This window comes from Colletotrichum higginsianum, chromosome 6 (assembly GCF_001672515.1).
Source record: "Colletotrichum higginsianum IMI 349063 chromosome 6, whole genome shotgun sequence".
NCBI classification, from domain to species: Eukaryota; Fungi; Ascomycota; class Sordariomycetes; order Glomerellales; family Glomerellaceae; genus Colletotrichum; species Colletotrichum higginsianum.
The window spans coordinates 2,536,004-2,553,019 of record NC_030959.1 but is presented as its reverse complement, the minus strand read 5'-3'; the positions used below and the strand labels follow the sequence as shown (position 1 = coordinate 2,553,019).

At 56.5% G+C, this 17,016-nt stretch overlaps 5 protein-coding genes across 5 annotated transcripts; 4 read left to right on the top strand and 1 right to left on the bottom strand.

The window, feature by feature from the left end:
- Nucleotides 1-1,814: 1,814 nt before the first annotated feature.
- CH63R_09171 (Pfs domain-containing protein) lies at nucleotides 1,815-4,924 on the top strand (the record flags this gene model as incomplete). The annotated part of the gene is made up of 6 exons (XM_018304145.1): nucleotides 1,815-2,096; nucleotides 2,160-2,623; nucleotides 2,702-3,625; nucleotides 3,694-4,072; nucleotides 4,142-4,743; nucleotides 4,810-4,924. 6 exons carry the CDS (start codon nucleotides 1,815-1,817, stop codon nucleotides 4,922-4,924), a joined length of 2,766 nt encoding a protein of 921 aa, XP_018156168.1.
- A 2,977-nt stretch (nucleotides 4,925-7,901) lies between these two features.
- Nucleotides 7,902-9,651, top strand: CH63R_09170 (Myo-inositol-1-phosphate synthase; the record flags this gene model as incomplete). Its single annotated transcript, XM_018304144.1, has 2 exons — nucleotides 7,902-8,656; nucleotides 8,724-9,651. The coding sequence occupies 2 exons, from the start codon at nucleotides 7,902-7,904 to the stop codon at nucleotides 9,649-9,651; spliced, it is 1,683 nt and encodes a 560-aa protein (XP_018156167.1).
- A 364-nt stretch (nucleotides 9,652-10,015) lies between these two features.
- On the bottom strand, nucleotides 10,016-10,270 carry CH63R_09169 (uncharacterized protein; the record flags this gene model as incomplete). The annotated part of the gene is made up of 1 exon (XM_018304143.1): nucleotides 10,016-10,270. The coding sequence occupies one exon, from the start codon at nucleotides 10,268-10,270 to the stop codon at nucleotides 10,016-10,018; it is 255 nt and encodes an 84-aa protein (XP_018156166.1).
- Nucleotides 10,271-11,471: 1,201 nt separating this feature from the next.
- On the top strand, nucleotides 11,472-13,147 carry CH63R_09168 (Integral membrane protein; the record flags this gene model as incomplete). Its single annotated transcript, XM_018304142.1, has 3 exons — nucleotides 11,472-11,511; nucleotides 11,683-12,730; nucleotides 12,781-13,147. The coding sequence occupies 3 exons, from the start codon at nucleotides 11,472-11,474 to the stop codon at nucleotides 13,145-13,147; spliced, it is 1,455 nt and encodes a 484-aa protein (XP_018156165.1).
- A 903-nt stretch (nucleotides 13,148-14,050) lies between these two features.
- Nucleotides 14,051-16,080, top strand: CH63R_09167 (Major facilitator superfamily transporter; the record flags this gene model as incomplete). The annotated part of the gene is made up of 3 exons (XM_018304141.1): nucleotides 14,051-14,368; nucleotides 14,461-14,756; nucleotides 14,844-16,080. 3 exons carry the CDS (start codon nucleotides 14,051-14,053, stop codon nucleotides 16,078-16,080), a joined length of 1,851 nt encoding a protein of 616 aa, XP_018156164.1.
- Between the last annotated feature and the right edge of the window lie 936 nt (nucleotides 16,081-17,016).

The following is a 17,016-nucleotide window of genomic DNA, read 5'->3' as shown; positions in this document are numbered from 1 at the left end:
CTCCACTTGTTGGTGTCTGTCAGAATCTCCACGCCTTGAAGCTTGCCACATATCGTACACTTTGCAGCCGAATGGTCAAGCGGCACGGCTGGTGCCGGTGGGTACCCAGAAGCTCTGGAAGGGTTGTGGCTGTTGAAGTCTGAGCTACCAGCGTCGGGGTCTGAGTCGTTTCCGCTTTGCTTAACGACGGATGTGTTCCTGGTTTCTTGCAGAAGTGATGTGGAAGTAGCCTCTATGATGGAGATCTGGACCGGAAGTTGTGGTGGTTGCGCTACCACTTGTTGTGTTTCGAGCTTCTCCAGAGCACGTTCCGACATCCCGAGCCGTTCATCGTCCTGATGGTCTCGAAACTCTCCAAAAGTTGTTTCTGAGCCTGGCCCAGCCTCATCAATCTTGCCACAATCAACATCCGTGATTTTACTGAGCTCATGCATCAACCTGGCTCGTCGATAGACGATGGAGCTCGCTAGTTGTACTCGAAGTGACTCCGCCATTTGAAACTTCGCAAATGGCTGGTTGTATCTCCAATTGAGAAGCTCGAGGATAACTCCTTCGAAGCCATCCGGTTTCATCCTTCGGCTATATTCGAGGACTCTTTCGACCACGGGTGGTTTCAAAGGGGCTCTGAGAATGAGCGCCAATCGGCTGAGACGCTCTATCGATCCCGTCATGCCAACCAATGCCCCATCGCTTGGGGGTGGCATCTCGTGATCTACTGAGCTCTTCGTCTCCTTGGAAGCGAGAACATGTCGTATTATCCCTATGCAAACTGGAAATTAATTACGCGTCAAAACAAAACAGTGTTCTTAACTGGGGTGAAAAGGCATGAAATCCATACCGCGCTCCAGATTCCTCGCGAGGACCTTCAACATAGACAAAACAAGTTCTTTCACACTGGGGTCTTGAGCCAGCCAGGCATTGAGATTTGCATTGGCGGGAACAAAGACGCCGGAGAAGCTGGCCCAGGTTAAGAACTGACCCTGAAGCTCACTCACTCTCTTGCTGTGGCTTCTGGGGGTTTGTAGATACTCATCAAAGCGGCGTCTGCAAACTGCGGCCGCCTCGAAAATAACGTCGGAGCTCGGAGGCGATTTGAGGGTTTCTGGACTCCAAGGAGCTTTTTGAAGGGCCAACCTCCCCTTGAAGCCAGAATTGGCTGCTTCAGTAACACTAGTATCCAATTCCGGATCCATGGTGATGGGATCGAGCTCCTGGAGATGCCACAGTGAGAATAGATGAGATAGAAACGTGGTTATTAGATCAAGCTGTTGACTTATTCCTCATGCAGCTGCACGTTGCCCGATGACTTAACCATGCGGCTAAGATAGTCGCCCTGCTAGAGGAGTACTTTTGTGCTAGCAGGCTGGGCATTGCTGACAACAGAGTGGGAAAGTAGTCGACAATTGGCAGATACATAGGAGCCAGAAATGAGGGAGAGACCGGTAAAATCTCAATTCTAGAAACAGTGATTAAACTTTTGAACAGTTGCATTCGCTCTTCATATAGTTGTACATCTCTTTTTGGAATTTGGAGGTGTGAGCCAAAGTCAATGGCCTAAATCTGATAGCCTAAATCTGAGGGCACAAAACAAGTCCTTATGTGTCTACCAAATTGGAACTTGCAGACCAGCGTACTGCTTTAACTGACTGGCCATTCTACCCCGCACTCAAGCTGCTGCTCAGTATTTGCACATGTTCCGTCATCAACATCCTTCGCACGTTGCTGCTGGGTCGGGCCAGACTCGCGCTTTGTCCTTCGAGCCTTAACAATATCCAACTGGCGAAAGCCACAATTATGCCTACATTTATTTTGAGATGTTCCCTATAGGCGATTATCTCCGGTTATTTTATGGTGAGGTAAGGGGCGTGATGCTTGACGGCGGACAGACTCGAGCTTCGGCTGCGTCCTCGGGCCCGGCATTGTCAAATGACAACGAAGATCACGGCGACGATATCATGGACCACGAGGACCAAAAGGCTTTTCTCGAGTACGAAGTCCAGTTGCCATCCCTGTCGACCCGAATTTATGACATTGATGTCCGAGATCCAAGAGTGCAAGATAAGGCGGCAGAGTTACTCAGCTTCCTCGAAACAAGAGTATGTCTTTCGCTTTTCTGATTACAACTGACAAGGCCATTTTATCTTGACAAATAATTCTAGCTCGAGACGGAAAATCTGTCGCTACCTGCTTTTCAGCATGACACCTCCGGCGGGAAGTCGGATAGACCCATGCACGAGACAGCTCAAAGGTACGCCAAACTCGCAGCCGAGAACGGTGAGCGTGATATTAGGCTCCGGGGAGCGATGCATCCACCGACGATTGAAGAATGCCGTGAATATGTGGTGAGGTTCACGGCGCTAAACAAGACCCTGGAGTCACGATATGAGCAAGAAGATACCAACACGGCAGCCGACGCAGCGAGTAACAACTTCACAAATCCAACGGGCAGCCTATCTCTCGCAGACCATCACGACAGACTCTACGAAGTCTTGAGCGATCAGTTGTGTAACGAACCAGGGCACCAGGCGTTCCTTCAAGTATCCGGCTCTGGCTACCCCCTTTTCGATATGATTCTGTCGGGCTGCTCAGATAATTGGCTCGAGACACAGTTTATGCTCGATGAGTGAGTCGATATACCTCTAACACACGTTCTGTCAAATCCATAGTGGTTGACTTGCCTTCTATGTTTTACGTCACGCAGCCGCAACCCAAACAACGATCAATCAAATTGTCTCGAAACCCTTGACATATGCCAGAAGATTGGCCGGTATCACCGACTGCGCCGGCTTCTGTGCCTCTCTCTTGACGAATACGGGATTCGTCTAAGGGCCGCGGCTCCGGAAAAAATGCACCAAAAGCTCAGTGTTCCGACGGAGAAAAGTCTAGATGAGCTTCTCCGAAGGGGCGCCCTGCACGAGGAGACCTTCGAAATCCGCCTCAAAAAGTCACGCATCGCTCTTCAGATAGCGTTGCTATTGTACCGCTTGTATCCGGGGCCGTGGGTGCAGCAGAGTTGGAACGCCAGTACCATACAGGTTCTGGGTCATCGGCGGAACGATACAGCGCAGGACTGGGATAGACTTGGTGTTCCGTGCAGGTTCATCCACGACTGGCAGACCAATAACACCGTCTGGAGCGAGTACCAAGACTCTCAAGATGGTTTCGAGCAAGATTCGCCGGCCTTCTTCCTCTCGCTGGCCCAAATGCTACTAAGCGTCTCCGAAGGCCTGGCCGGATCCAGTTCGCCGTTATCGATCGACGACCTTCTCGACAAAACCGAAGAAATAATCGACAACAAGCTCCTCAGTTCATACGGGAAAGCGATCAAGGGCTGCGTCGACTTTGCCCTGGACTACGAGCTCTGCAGGCATGATATCCCGGACCCGAGAGAGAGGGCGAGAGAGGTCATTAGAACGAGCATCGTCGAGCACTTGCAGAGAAATCTGCGCTTCTGGGAAGCCGAGCATCACGCTCACCTGGAAGAGACGAGGCCTGGCGACGTTGGAAGCGGCAAGGATACCAGAGAAGTAGGGTGTCCTCCTAGCGTCCAGGTAAACCCCGCAACAGCCACAAAGTCTTCATTCATCAGGCTTTTCGCAGACGCAGACAAAGAGTCTGAGGAGATGTAAGACGGATCCACGACCTCTCTCATCCAGGCTACGTCAACCGTTCCCGTTGTTGACCACTCTGCAGAAACCCTGAAGATCTCAAAAACAGCTTCATCAAATTGATGGATGTCTTCAAAGACATGTTCATCCCCCCTTTCAATCGATGGAAGGGGGGGAGGCCCGCAGATTTCAAGGCCATCAGGATAGCGGTGCTCGACACTGGCCTACAAATCGACGACGATGACCTCTTGTTGCGAGTCGCAGCCAAAAAGAGGGTTCTGTCGGACCTGTCAAGGAACTATTTGACGACAGAAAGCGGACCGGGGAGTTTCGTTGATACCCACGGCCACGGGACACACGTGGTGAGGCTGCTGCTCCAACTCACGCAGCATGCCGAGATCGTGGTGATCAAGATCTCAAACGGCCCGACTCTCGAAACGACCACGCTGCAGCAAGTGGCAGATGTAAGTGACATCCATACCATATACCCTCTGTTGTCATATCTTGGACGCCCTCTCGTCTGACAATCTCAGGCCCTCGAGTGGGCGGGGAGCGAACGAGGCGCCGACGCAGACATCATCAACCTCTCCTTCGGCCTCGGCGAGGCAGCGAGACACGTGATGCAGCCCGTCATCTCCCGTCTCGTGGGCCGTAGGAAGCTCCTCTTTGCCGCAGCGTCCAACTCGGGCGGCAACGGCCGGCGGGCGTACCCGGCCAAGGAGATGGGCGTATTCGCCGTGCACGCCACGGACGACGAGGGCCATAGCCAAGGCGACCTGAACCCGCCGCGCGACGAGGCGCGGGACAACTTTTCGACACTGGGCCGCCGGATCCCATCTTGGTGGCAGGGCCGAGACGTCTACGTGACGGGGACATCGTTCGCGGCGCCGGTGGCGGCGGCAGTCGCGGCGAACGCTCTCGAATTCGTGCGACGGTCGTCGCTTCCTCACACGGACCAGCAGTACTTCTTCGGGTACAGCGGTATGCGGCGGCTTTTCCGTCACTTGTCGAACCGGAAGGGCGACTACGACTACATCCGGCCGTGGAAGGACGAGATGTTTGACGTGGAGCAGAACAGCCCCGAGGCGATGGAGGACAAGCTACGGGCGATGGCCACCATACACGACGATTTAGAGTGAGAGCTCCCCCCCCCTGCTGGTGTTCAAACTTTTGCTGAGGTCGTGCCTCTAACACCACACAGGTTCATGAATTACTGGGCAGAGCAATCCCGGGACCAAGCCCGGGATTTGGAGGTAGAGGCTGGAGAAGCGCAGGACAGTTGGGTACGTACATATATGTTCTCCGGCAAGTACTAGACTATAAATGCCTGTCTTGTTTAGTTTTGTTTATGCAGAGATCACATCGCCCTAGCGAAAATTAACTTAGGTACGGAATCTTGGTTGAGATGGCAGACCCAAGATGTATTCTAGCAAAAGCCCTGCACAACACGTGAGAGGACATACATACATGGGCCTTATTGAAGTGATAGTAGACACCCAGTCCGCCCCATCAGTAACCGTTCGTATGATGAAGCTCAGAAGTAAGTCCAGTGTTGAGCGATTAACTTCTTTGCGGAAGGCCGATTTGTGTATTTGATGAACGCTCATGTTGCGGGTGGGTGCGCGCGGAAATCGCGGCCCCGGCGATCTCGGCGGTCTCCGCATCTCCGGGCGGGGCGGCAACATGTCCTCACACGCCGAAACCAGCATCAGAGAGTACCATCAGCACGGCCGAGATCGGAAAGGAAATCGGAAATCGCGGCAACCTCGGAGGTTATTGTTATATTTCTCCCGCCCAGGAAGATTGGTCTCCTCGCTTCGCATTACGTCCGGTCCCTTTTCGCTTTGTCGTTCGACTGTAGGATTCTCCCCCTGAAAGCCGTAGGCCCAATCGCGCGAAAAGCGTCGAACCCCCCCCCCCCCCCCCTTGCTGGTAATGGCGGTCAAGAGCAGCCAAATGGCTCGTCGCTTGACCTTAACGGGCGCGTCCGAGGGTTCTTTCGAGTACTCGGCGATAATCATTCAAGAAATATCTCGCAAACTTGACGGCATTTGACTGCCTGCCGTAGCACCTTCGCAGAGACCCCAAAAGTTGAAGCGTTCAAAATTGAGCCATGATTGGAAGTGACCTCCGTAGATAACGGGAGAGGTATCACGCTGCGGGCGTGAGGCGCTCTTAGGCAACACTAGGGCTTCTCATTCCATAGAAAACCCCAATTCACCATACGAGGCCGCATCAGACCACTAGGCAATTTCCACGACAGGGTCCGGATAACCGACTGGCGCAGAGCTTCCGCAGAAGCTTGGAGGAGGGGGGTTCACGTCCCGCAGACACGCTCATGCGGGATCCCGGAAGGACGCGGCGTCTATGGAACAGCTCACCAACCGACGAAACTCGAAATGCATAACCGAGTGAAAGTGGCCATCCAGGAGAGTTTAATGACGCCAACCCCGGCGGCGCCCATTAGACCAGGAAACGTGTCGACCGGGCGGGCGACTAAGAGGGACAATGTCATTGATGGCACTTGGGCTCCACCTCGAGCCGAGGAACCCGCCCCGACGCCGCCGAGATGAGGAGGAGGAGGAGCAGCAGCAGCAGCAGCAGCAGCATCAGCAACAACAATAGAAGCAGACGAAGAACAGTGACGACCTGCCAGTGACCGAACGTGAGAAAAGCGCTCGGGCAACAGGTCACCGGGGGAGCTCACGGACTCGGGCCCAATCAGACGGCCGTCACGACGACCCCTCCATGCCCCTTTCGGCAGCCGGCTCGACGCACCCCCCCCTGCTCGCCAGTGACATTTGGCGTTTTCCAGAAACATGGGGGGAGAGCTTTCAAGGTGCGGGATCCAGAGTACCCCACCATCCAAACCTCGAACAACAACATCGACGGCTTGCTGAAGCGGAGGACGGGTGAGTACAATGATGAAGGATGGAGACGAAGAGTGATTGACGTCTTCACTCAACACCGCTCGTGTGCCGTCCCCCCACACGGACAGTTCAGACGGTACATCGGAGGAAGCAGAACAGGCCGTGTGCCACAGCCCAAAAGCGACCGAGGACGGGCATGGATGTGTCGTGTGAGGCTTTTCTTATCCGAGAAAGATAGGGTGCCTTGCCCATCCCGTCCCCCGTCCCCCTTCCCCCCCTCTATCTCGCGCGCGACTTGGGCATGTGAAAGGGGAAAGAGAGTGCGCCACAGGTTCGTCGGAACGAGAAAGAGACCAGATAATGCATAATCTCGAGCCGAGCTTATCTCTTGCGTCTCCGACGTGGCCAGATCTGAAGGGCATACTCGTTTTTGTTTTGTTTTTTTCGCTCTCCCGCCATAGTGACCAACTACATCGTAACTCACCCGCCTGCATTCTGCGTTCTGCATCCCGCCAGACCAGCCGAGTCCAGGTACGCGTGTCCAACGGTTCAACCGGAGCGGAGGAGATACACAAGCAAAAGAACCCCCACCACACCACCAAGCTACTCACTCTACCTCCCCCTCCCTCCTCCTCGTCCCGTCCTACACGCAATCACACCATCTACGCGCACACGCGGCCAAGACCCTGCCCCCGTTATCTATCGCCGTCGCATCCCGGGGAACCGAAACTGCATAGACTAACAACACAATACGACCCCATCCTCACCGCCCCCCAAAAAAACACAAAACGGACGGCTAGCAGCTCCCGACGTGGCATAGCTCCAGGTTCGCGACTAGCGGACCTGACAAGCGATCCCCCAGCCCCGGCGTCTCGGGCGTGGGCACCCCACCCCTCTCTCCCCTTGGGACCGACTATTTGAACCACGCTCCCCGTTCTCGCCCGTCCCTCTGACGACTCCCTTCCTCTCTCTTTCCTTCTCTTCACCCGTCGTCATCCTTAAACAAGTCTGTCAAAGGTCAAAATACTATCGAGGATATCCTCTCACTTTACCGGACCAAACAAACACCACACCTCCAACAAAACCCTCACCCCATTGTCTGATCGCGCTTACGAGTCGCGATCACCCCGTCGTCAAGACGTTTTCCAACCTCCTCAACTCGTAAGTCTCTCTGGACATCCACCACAACACAACATGGGAGGGGGATGGGCAGTACTGACAACACCGCTTCAACAGGGTCCATCACCCGTACGCAGGAGCCCGCTGCTCTGCCTCCCCCGGAGGTTCAGCGGACTCGGTCAAGGATCTCTAAAGACCCTTGCCTCCTACTTTAACGCGCAAAAACCAACACCCACCTGAACCCTGAACAACATCGCCGCTTCCCCAGCGCCCTACCTCTGAACACCTCAAAAAGGCAATCATCATGGCTCCCCATGCAGAGGTCGACTCGGGCTCCGCGCACGGAGATGGACCCTCCCCCCACCCCAACGGCAACGGCGCCGCTGCCACCACCGCCACGACTACTACTAACCAGCAGCACCGCGAGCTCTTCACCGTCAACTCCCCCAACGTCGTCTACACTGACGCCGAGATCCTGTCAAAGTACACCTACCGCACCACAAAGGTCGCCCGTGACGCCGCCGGCAAGTACGTTGCCACCCCGACCGAGACCGTCTACGAGTTCAAGACGGACCGTAACGTGCCCCGTGTCGGCATGATGCTCGTCGGTTGGGGCGGCAACAACGGCACCACCGTTACCGCCGGCATCCTCGCCAACCGCCGCGGCCTCGCCTGGGACACGCGTGAGGGGCCTCGCGCCGCAAATTACTACGGCTCTGTCATCATGGGCTCTACCGTCAAGCTTGGCACCGACGCCGACACGGCGCGCGATGTTAACATCCCTTTCCACGACCTCGTGCCCATGGTCCACCCGGACGACCTCGCCATCGGCGGCTGGGACATCAGCGGCATGAGTCTCGCCGACGCCATGGACCGCGCCCAGGTGCTCGAGCCGACTCTCAAGGCCCAGTTGAAGAAGGAGATGGCCGACATGGTGCCCCTGCCGAGCATTTACTACCCGGACTTCATCGCTGCCAACCAGGAGGACCGCGCCGATAACCTGATCCCCGGCAGCAAGGCCTGCACGGCCCACGTCGAGCAGATCCGCAAGGACATCCGGTAAGTTTGTGATGGTCCAAAGGACAGGTGAACCAAAATGTGGTGGTGGTGATGGTGCTGACAAAAGGGGGGAAAACAGTGACTTCAAGGAGGCCAACGGGCTCGACAAGGTCATCGTCCAATGGACCGCCAACACGGAGCGATACGCCGACATCATCCCAGGCGTCAACGACACGGCCGACAACCTGCTTCGGGCCATCGACGAGGGCCACGAGGAGGTCTCGCCCTCGACTGTCTTCTCCGTTGCTTGCACGCTCGAGGGCGTGCCCTTCATCAACGGGTCGCCACAGAACACCTTCGTGCCCGGTGCGATCGAGCTGGCCGATCGGCACGGGGCCTTCATTGGCGGCGACGACTTCAAGTCGGGCCAGACCAAGATGAAGTCGGCGCTCGTCGACTTCCTCATCAACGCGGGCATCAAGCTGACGTCCATCGCAAGCTACAACCACTTGGGAAACAACGACGGCAAGAACCTTAGCTCGCACAAGCAGTTCCGGTCCAAGGAGATCTCCAAGTCCAACGTCGTCGACGACATGGTCGAAGCCAACTCGGTGCTGTACAAGGAGGGCGAGCACCCGGACCACACCGTCGTCATCAAGTACATGCCGGCCGTGGGCGACAACAAGCGGGCGCTTGACGAGTACTACGCCGAGATCTTCATGGGCGGCCACCAGACCATCTCGCTGTTTAACGTGTGCGAGGACTCGCTGCTGGCGTCGCCGCTCATCATCGACCTCGTTCTCGTGGCTGAGATGATGACACGCATCCAGTGGAGGGCGACGTCGGGGTCGGGGACCACGTCGACAAACGACTTCAAGGGCTTCCACAGCGTGCTGAGTATCCTGAGCTACATGCTCAAGGCGCCGCTGACGCCGCCGGGGACGCCCGTCGTCAACGCGCTGAGCAAGCAGCGCGCCGCGCTGACCAACATCTTCCGCGCGTGCGTCGGCCTCGAGCCCGAGTCGGAGATGACGCTCGAGCACAAGCTCTTCTGATCTTCTGATCCTCCGAGAAGCCAGCCAGCCCGCCAGGGGGGACGGGGGATGCCTGGTCTCTGAGCTCCAGGGGATGATTGCCTCGGTGAGCTTTTGAGACGGGCCATCCTCCAAGGTCCCTGGCACCCGTGGAGACCGATTGGCGACTCCGATCTCTGTTTCGTTCTCTTGCCCATACCATGGGGCTTTTCTTTGGGATTTTGGAATTCGAATTTTGGAGGCGGAACACGCCCCAGCCGATCGTTACAAGGTTTGTCCTATAGTTAGAAGAAAAAAATACAACAACACCGCCCGTCTTTACCGCACCGCCATTGTCCCTCCCACATGTCACAGAGTTTGTGTGTTTTGTTTCTCGTATCATGGATTACTGAGTGCCCTTTCCATTCCCGGCCTCGGACGTGTGTCGATCAAGAGCGAAGGTTTGGCACCAGGCAGGGTTGTTCCCGATGGCCGTCTCTCGTTCACGCGCCCTGGGCCTTTCTTTGACGTGAGAGGGGGTGGCGTGGTCTGTGGTGAGCTCGGGAGCACGACTATGGGTCATACCAATGCTCGTGAAAGTCATCGTCCAGATACGCCAGTTCGTCGCCATTGGTGATTTCAGCCAGACATTTGGCGACATGTTGGCCAACTCTCGATGAGTGTCGAAAACTGCCTCGCATTTCTGTTTCCCTTGGCCAGTGGATTGACGAGGAAAGACGGAGAGAACGCGTACAGTTTTGCCTGTCGCGGTGTTTCTCTTGGAAGAGAAAATCTGGAGAGTGTTTCAAGCTGGGGCAAACTGTCTGGCAATCGCCATGTCGGCTGGCCATGAGGCGTGGAGACTCATTTTCCCCGTAGCGAGAAAAAAGGGACGATTGACGATTGACGAGGGAAAAGCGGGAATGGCTGGACTGTCAGTCAGTGAGGTACAGAAGCTCAAATCTGCGGGTGCGAGTGGAGACGGCCCAGAAAAGCTAAAATCCCAAGAAGCAACGCAGCAGTGGAGCGAGAGAGACAGACGGGGGAAAGTGGACAAGGGGAGTTGGGGTTATTGGGGTGTAAAAGACCTCGGACGATTGGCTGAAGAGGCGGGGCATCCTGCTAGCGGCCGCTGGGGATTGGTGTCGACATGCCCCTCGGCGCTGGAGATGTGGCCCCACTGTGCCTGATCTGCCCCCGACCGGTTGCTGGGGTGCTGCTGGTGATGAAATTACCAGGTCAATCAAGCATGAAGTATCAATTCGACAGTGGGCAATGTGTGAGACGATCACCCAGGTAGAGGGAAAGAAGAGAGAAAGAAGAGGCAATGTAGATATGTATTTACTGTACCTACATGTCTACCTTGGCTGGCTAAAATACCTACCTGCTGAGGGGAGCAACTAGGTACCTAGGTACTGGGGTCGATGGGGAGTGAATGGGAAGGAAGGGGGAAGGAGACGGAAAGAGAGAGGAAAGAGTGAAAGAGGGAGAAACCATAAGGGGAAGGAGGGACTGAGACAGAGACAGGTAGGTAGGTAGGTAGGTACCTTTTAATTGCCAAGAGTTGCCCGTTCGTTGCACGCGTTTGCCAAGTACCCTTTTTTCCCTATCCTCGCCTTTTGTCTCTCAGAAGCCAGCCAGACAGGCGGACGGCCTGCTTCGCTCAATCAAGCAGTAGTCTGGTCTCCTCCCTATTTTCCCTCTTTTCCCTCCGCGACGGCTTTCTTCCTCGCCCTTCTCCCCCTCCCTCTCGTTAACAGTCCACACATTGCATCGCCAACACCAAAACGACCAGTGTCAAGCTTGTGATCCATCACATCCAGGCGCATCGGCAGCCACGACGACAGATACACACTGCGACGATGCTGTTCTCTCACTTCGGGCGCGCTGCTCTTGCTGCAGGTGAGTGGCCGGGCTGCTTGTTTGCGCGTCGCTTCGTTGGGCCAATGACGACAAGTTGTCGACGACAACGATAACAAAAAAACGAGGCCCCGCCTTCAACCTCGAACTCGATTGATCTCACATTTACATTTTGGCTGAATAACCCCACTGACAATCATCCTCCTGCCGCAGCCACGTTCACTACGCCTTCTCTCGCCCAAACCTCCAACCCACCCGATCTGGGCCAGTCAACCTTCGTTGCCCCCGAAAACAATGTCGCCTTCGGCTTCACGGTCCCCGAAAACAGCGGCGAGGATGTCTTTGTCACCATTCGAGCCCCCATCGACCGCACCTGGGCCGCCATTGGCATCGGCCAAGACCGCATGCCCGGCAGCTTGATCTTCATGATCTATCGCGACGAGACGGGCAACGGCGTCACCTTTTCGCCCCGCGTTGCATACGGCAACTACGAACCCACATATTACGACCACATGAAGTGGGAGGTTCTTCCCGGCACTGGTGTCTTCAACGGCTCCATGTTCTTCAGCGCCCGCTGCACCGATCACTGCAGGAGCTGGCCCGGCGGATGGGTTGACGTATCCAACGAGAACCAGAAAGCCATCTACGCCGTCGGCCCCAAGGGCGGCTTCTTCTCCAACAAGATGGACACGTCTGTCAAGTTCCACGAGGAGTTTGGTCGCTTCACAATCAACATGAAGCGCACCATTGGCCCCGCCGATGCCCCCGTTCTCAAAGCCGACTCTGTCAACGAAGGCACGAACCAGATCTCTGCCAACGACGAACGGAGAGACTATAAGTCCATCTTCCACGCCATCCTGATGGTTGGCTCCTTGGTCTTCCTCATTCCCTTCGGCGCCGTCCTCCTACGCTTCGGCAATATGGTCAGATGGCATGCTCTCAATCAGGGCTTCGCTCTTCTCATCGTTATCGTGGGCTTCGTTCTCGGCGTCCTGTCCAGTTTTTGGTATACTCGTGTAAGTCGCGGTCGTCCATGTTACGACAGCTGGAATGCTAATGCGGTGGTGGGTCAGTCTCGCGGTTTCAAATCTCCTCACCAGATCATCGGCTTCATCGTCGTTGCTTTCCTGCTGGCACAATTCGCCATTGGTTTCTTGCACCATCAGAAGTACAAGAAGACGCATCAGTCGACACCGTACAAGACGGTCCACATCTGGCTTGGCCGCATCGTCATCGCTCTCGGCACTTTCAATGCCTTCCTGTGTGTTCCGTCTCTTCGTCCTATTCCGACCATGAAGCTAACCAGAACAGTGGCTTCTCGTTTGCGCTTAACCGCAAGTATAACTACTTCCTCGCGGCCTTCATCATCCTCATGCTCCTCGTCTCGCTCTTCATCACTTTCGGCGGCAAGTGGGTCCGGGGCCGGATCCCTGCCAAGTTCGGCAGCCAGGCGCAGGGCGGCTACAACCCGGAGCCGTGGCGTCAGGTCCCCACGCAGGGCGGCTTTGCCTACGGCGGCGCTCCGCCGGCCTACCAGCCCCCCTCTCACCAGAGCCAGACGATAGGCCTGACGAGCATGGTGGCAGACCCAACGCAGCCGACCAAGGAGCGGAGTGGCAGCCGGGACTACCGCAACAACGACTTGGGCTCAACTCAACAGCCGCGGGAAATGGTATGAGGCAAACGGTATCCATGTTTCTCTGGCTGGGTACGAATGTGCTCTGCATTCGTGGCGTTTCAAAGGGGGAAAGTGAAAAACGAAAGTGAACGACAGAAACGGGCGTCGGTTGGATTGTCTTTTTGTTGCTTCTCGATTTGCGACAGCGAATCCTCTGTACGATTAATGTACTTCAAGCTGGCCCAGCGCCGGGGAACGAATACTTGCGATCTGGATGTTTCGCATCTGACAAGTTTGAACCAATGATAAAACCACGACCTCTGACATTAGATGGTTGGATTTGCTAGTTTTGGAGCGGAGCGTACGACATCGCTGCGATCGGCACCGAATCGGCGGACTTCAAAGAAATATGGGTCACCGACCGTCCGGCGCCGGGATCGGCCTTTATTATGACGTGTCTACGGGGCTATGTCAAGCGGTCTACTATCAGTAGACAACAGTTACATTGACACGCGGCGACTGAGACGCGAGGCCTGGACGGCTTTTCTCCGCCATCGAAACCGGAGGCAGGAACAATCCGTTGTATCTGTACTTTGTACACGCATGCCCTTTCTGGGTGGCCGTTTTGTTTTGTTTCGTTGGATGCCTGCTTGGCCTTTGCCGCATGGCTCGAGCCCATCTCGGCCTGTCGGGGTTTCCCCGACATCAACTTGGTGGTGCTTTTCTCGACAACCGTTTCCACTTTCGCTTCCGCACCTCCCTAGTCATCAAACCCTCTCTTTCTCGCATGCTTTTATTGCGATACAACTGCTACGGTTGTGCATTCCCCCTACTTGTCGATGTTGTAATTCGTCAGGTCGATTTGCAGACCCGGCAACGTAATTCCGCCCGTATCATAGCACCCTTTTTCGGGAGCGGTTGACATCGGTGAGACGTAAGAGACGCTTGCGCGGCCGTCACGCCATGTCATCGCGGCGCACCGAAGAGGAACCGGCGCTGCAGCGCCGTGATGAGGACGCCGACATCGAGGGCGAGGATGATGACGGCAGCGGCTACTACTCGGACAATGACGCCGGCGAAGACACGCCTATGCTGGGCCCGGCCGACGTCGAGGCCGCCGATGCTCCGCTCTCCCGGCCCTCGTCTGCGCCCGTGCCCGCGCCGCCCGTCAAGGCGGCCAAGCCCGAGCCCGTGTCCTGGCGCGACCTGCCCAAGAAGCAGCAGTTACTGGTCATCACCCTCACGAGGTTGAGCGAGCCACTCGTCCAGACGTCTCTGCAGGTTCGCACCAGGCCCCCCCAGCATGCTTTTGTCTGCACTCGCATGACATTCCTGCACCGCAATGATGTCCCAGTCGCTCACGACCGTCCCAGTCCTACATGTTTTACCAGCTCAAGTGGTTCGATCCGACCCTCCCGGACTCGGTCATTGCGAGCCAGGCCGGCGTACTGCACGCCTCCTTCACCGCAGCGCAGTTCATCACCGCTATGGTCTGGGGCCGCCTCGCCGACTCGAGGCGCTTCGGCCGCAAGACGGTCCTCATGATCGGCCTGCTGGGCACCTGCTTCTCGTGTGTCGGCTTCGGCTTCTCACGCTCATTCGTGCAGGCCCTCGTGTTCCGCTGCATCGGCGGCGCGACGAACGGCAACGTCGGCGTTTTGAGGACCATGTACGTGCTCCGTCCTCGTGTTTCCCCGATCAAGTGACTTTCACGGTCATAAAGACGTCAACGTTCATCTCACTCACGCCCCGACAGGATCAGCGAGATCGTCCGCGAGAAAAAGTTCCAGGCCCGCGCCTTCATCCTCCTGCCCATGACCTTCAACATCGGCGTCATTGTCGGCCCTATCCTCGGCGGTATCCTCTCTGACCCGGCCGGCAGCTATCCAGCCCTCTTCGGCGACGTCGCCTTCCTCAAGAAGTATCCCTACGCCGCGCCCAACCTCCTTAGCGCCGTCTTCCTCGCCTGCGCCGCGTTGTCCGTCTGGTTGTGCCTCGACGAGACCCACGACGCGCTCCGCGAGGAGGGCCCGGACCTGGGCTCCCGCTTCGGAGCCGCTATAGCGGCCCTCATCCGGCGCCTCTTGGCGCGCGCCCGTCGCCGAAGGGCTGGCGGCGGCGACGCAGCTTACACGCCTCTGAACTCTGGCTCAGCGAGCGCCACCGACGTTGACGTTGAAATGTCCCCCGAGTCCGCCGCTCCCAGACTGAAACGCCGCCCCCGTCCGCGGTACCGCCATCGCCTGCCGTTCCGCCGCATCTTCACCCGCAACGTCCTCATGACCTTCGCCGCGCACTTCCTGCTGGCTTTCCACGTCGGCACCTTCAACTCGCTCTGGTTCGTCTTCCTCTCGACCCCGACCTCGGCCACGCCACCCTCCCTGCCTTTCCGCTTCTCCGGCGGCCTCGGCATGCCCCCGCAGTCCGTCGGCATGGCCATGGCGATCCTCGGCGTCATCGGCATAACCCTGCAGCTCTTCGTCTACCCGCGCCTGTCGGCGCGCCTCGGTACCGTAAAAGCGTGGCGGCTGTTCCTCTACTTCTTCCCGGTAACATACTTCCTCGTCCCCTACCTCGCCGTCGTGCCAACCACGGACGCCGCGCCGCCGCCCGGGCCGAAGGGCGGGCCCGCGATCTGGTTCGCCATCGTCGGGGTCCTGCTGTTCCAGGTGCTCGGCCGGACGTTCGCGCTGCCGGGGCAGACGATCCTCATCAACAACTGCACGCCGCACCCGAGCGTGCTCGGCACAATCCATGGGCTGGGCCAGAGCGTGAGCAGCGCCGCGCGGACGGTAGGGCCGGTGTTGTGCGGGTACCTGTACGGTCGCGGGCTGGAGGGCGGCGTCGTCGGCGCCGTGTGGTGGGGCCTGGCGGCCGTCGCCATGCTGGGGGTCCTTGCAAGCTGGGCCGTGTGGGAAGGGGACGGACATGAGATCTGGATGGATGGGGACGAGGTCGTTGCTGAGGGTGAAGAGGAGGAAGAAAGGCGGTGATGTGGACCCCCAGCTTGTGTGAACACATACATGAGGTGGTTTTCGCATGGCCCTCGTATTGATTGGATGAATAGATGATGATACCTCGTACTCTTTACGGTTCTGCCACTTACGTGCTCTACGGTTTTGTGCACAGGCAGTAGGCTTCTCCCTCTGACTTGCATAAGTAGTCAGGGACTCTTTGCCCGAGACCGTAGGCCTTTCTTCTAAGCCTAGATCCTAGGTGGACAACAGATGCTATGCTAGGTACTGAAGGACGTAGCCAGGGCGGTCTTCCTTGAGCTCTTCTCTTGGCTGGTATGCGGACTTGACTGGGTTCCATGTATCCAACTGCAGTCAGCAGCGAAGACCCCGGGTACTATGCCTAGCAAAGGGGTTTTCATTCCAGCTTTTCGGAGAGTCGACCCCAAGCACCGCATAACAAATTCCTGATTTCTATGTCGGCTTTTTCAATATCAAAATGCAAAATGTGATGATGTACGTCCGCGAGGAGCTGGGTTGGATATTGAGAAGGCAAGGGTTTGCGGACAATATGGATCACCAAAAGTTCATCGCAAACATGGTTCTGGATTACGTGCAAAAGTCTAATTTTCCTCAGTCATTGTACGCCTAAGTTAATGTAATCGATTTCTAATGGCGGTGTCTCATTCTGAGTCCAAAAGATTGAAGAACTGAAAAGGTGCCCAAGTGACGGATGGAAGGTTTGAGAGCAGTTCGGTCTCCAAGAAAATTAGGAGTTTCTAGACGCGAGGAACCAGAAGCATTACTCCAGCACCGATAAGAAGCTAATCTGAGAATATCTTTGACGCCAAAAGAGTATCAGGATGATAGACGGTGAAAGCAGTCACCGGTCTCAGACTCGTTTTTTTACCTTACTACCTCGAGTCGAGCTGGGCAATATCACAACTACCAGAACAGCCATTGCCCGCTTACCAC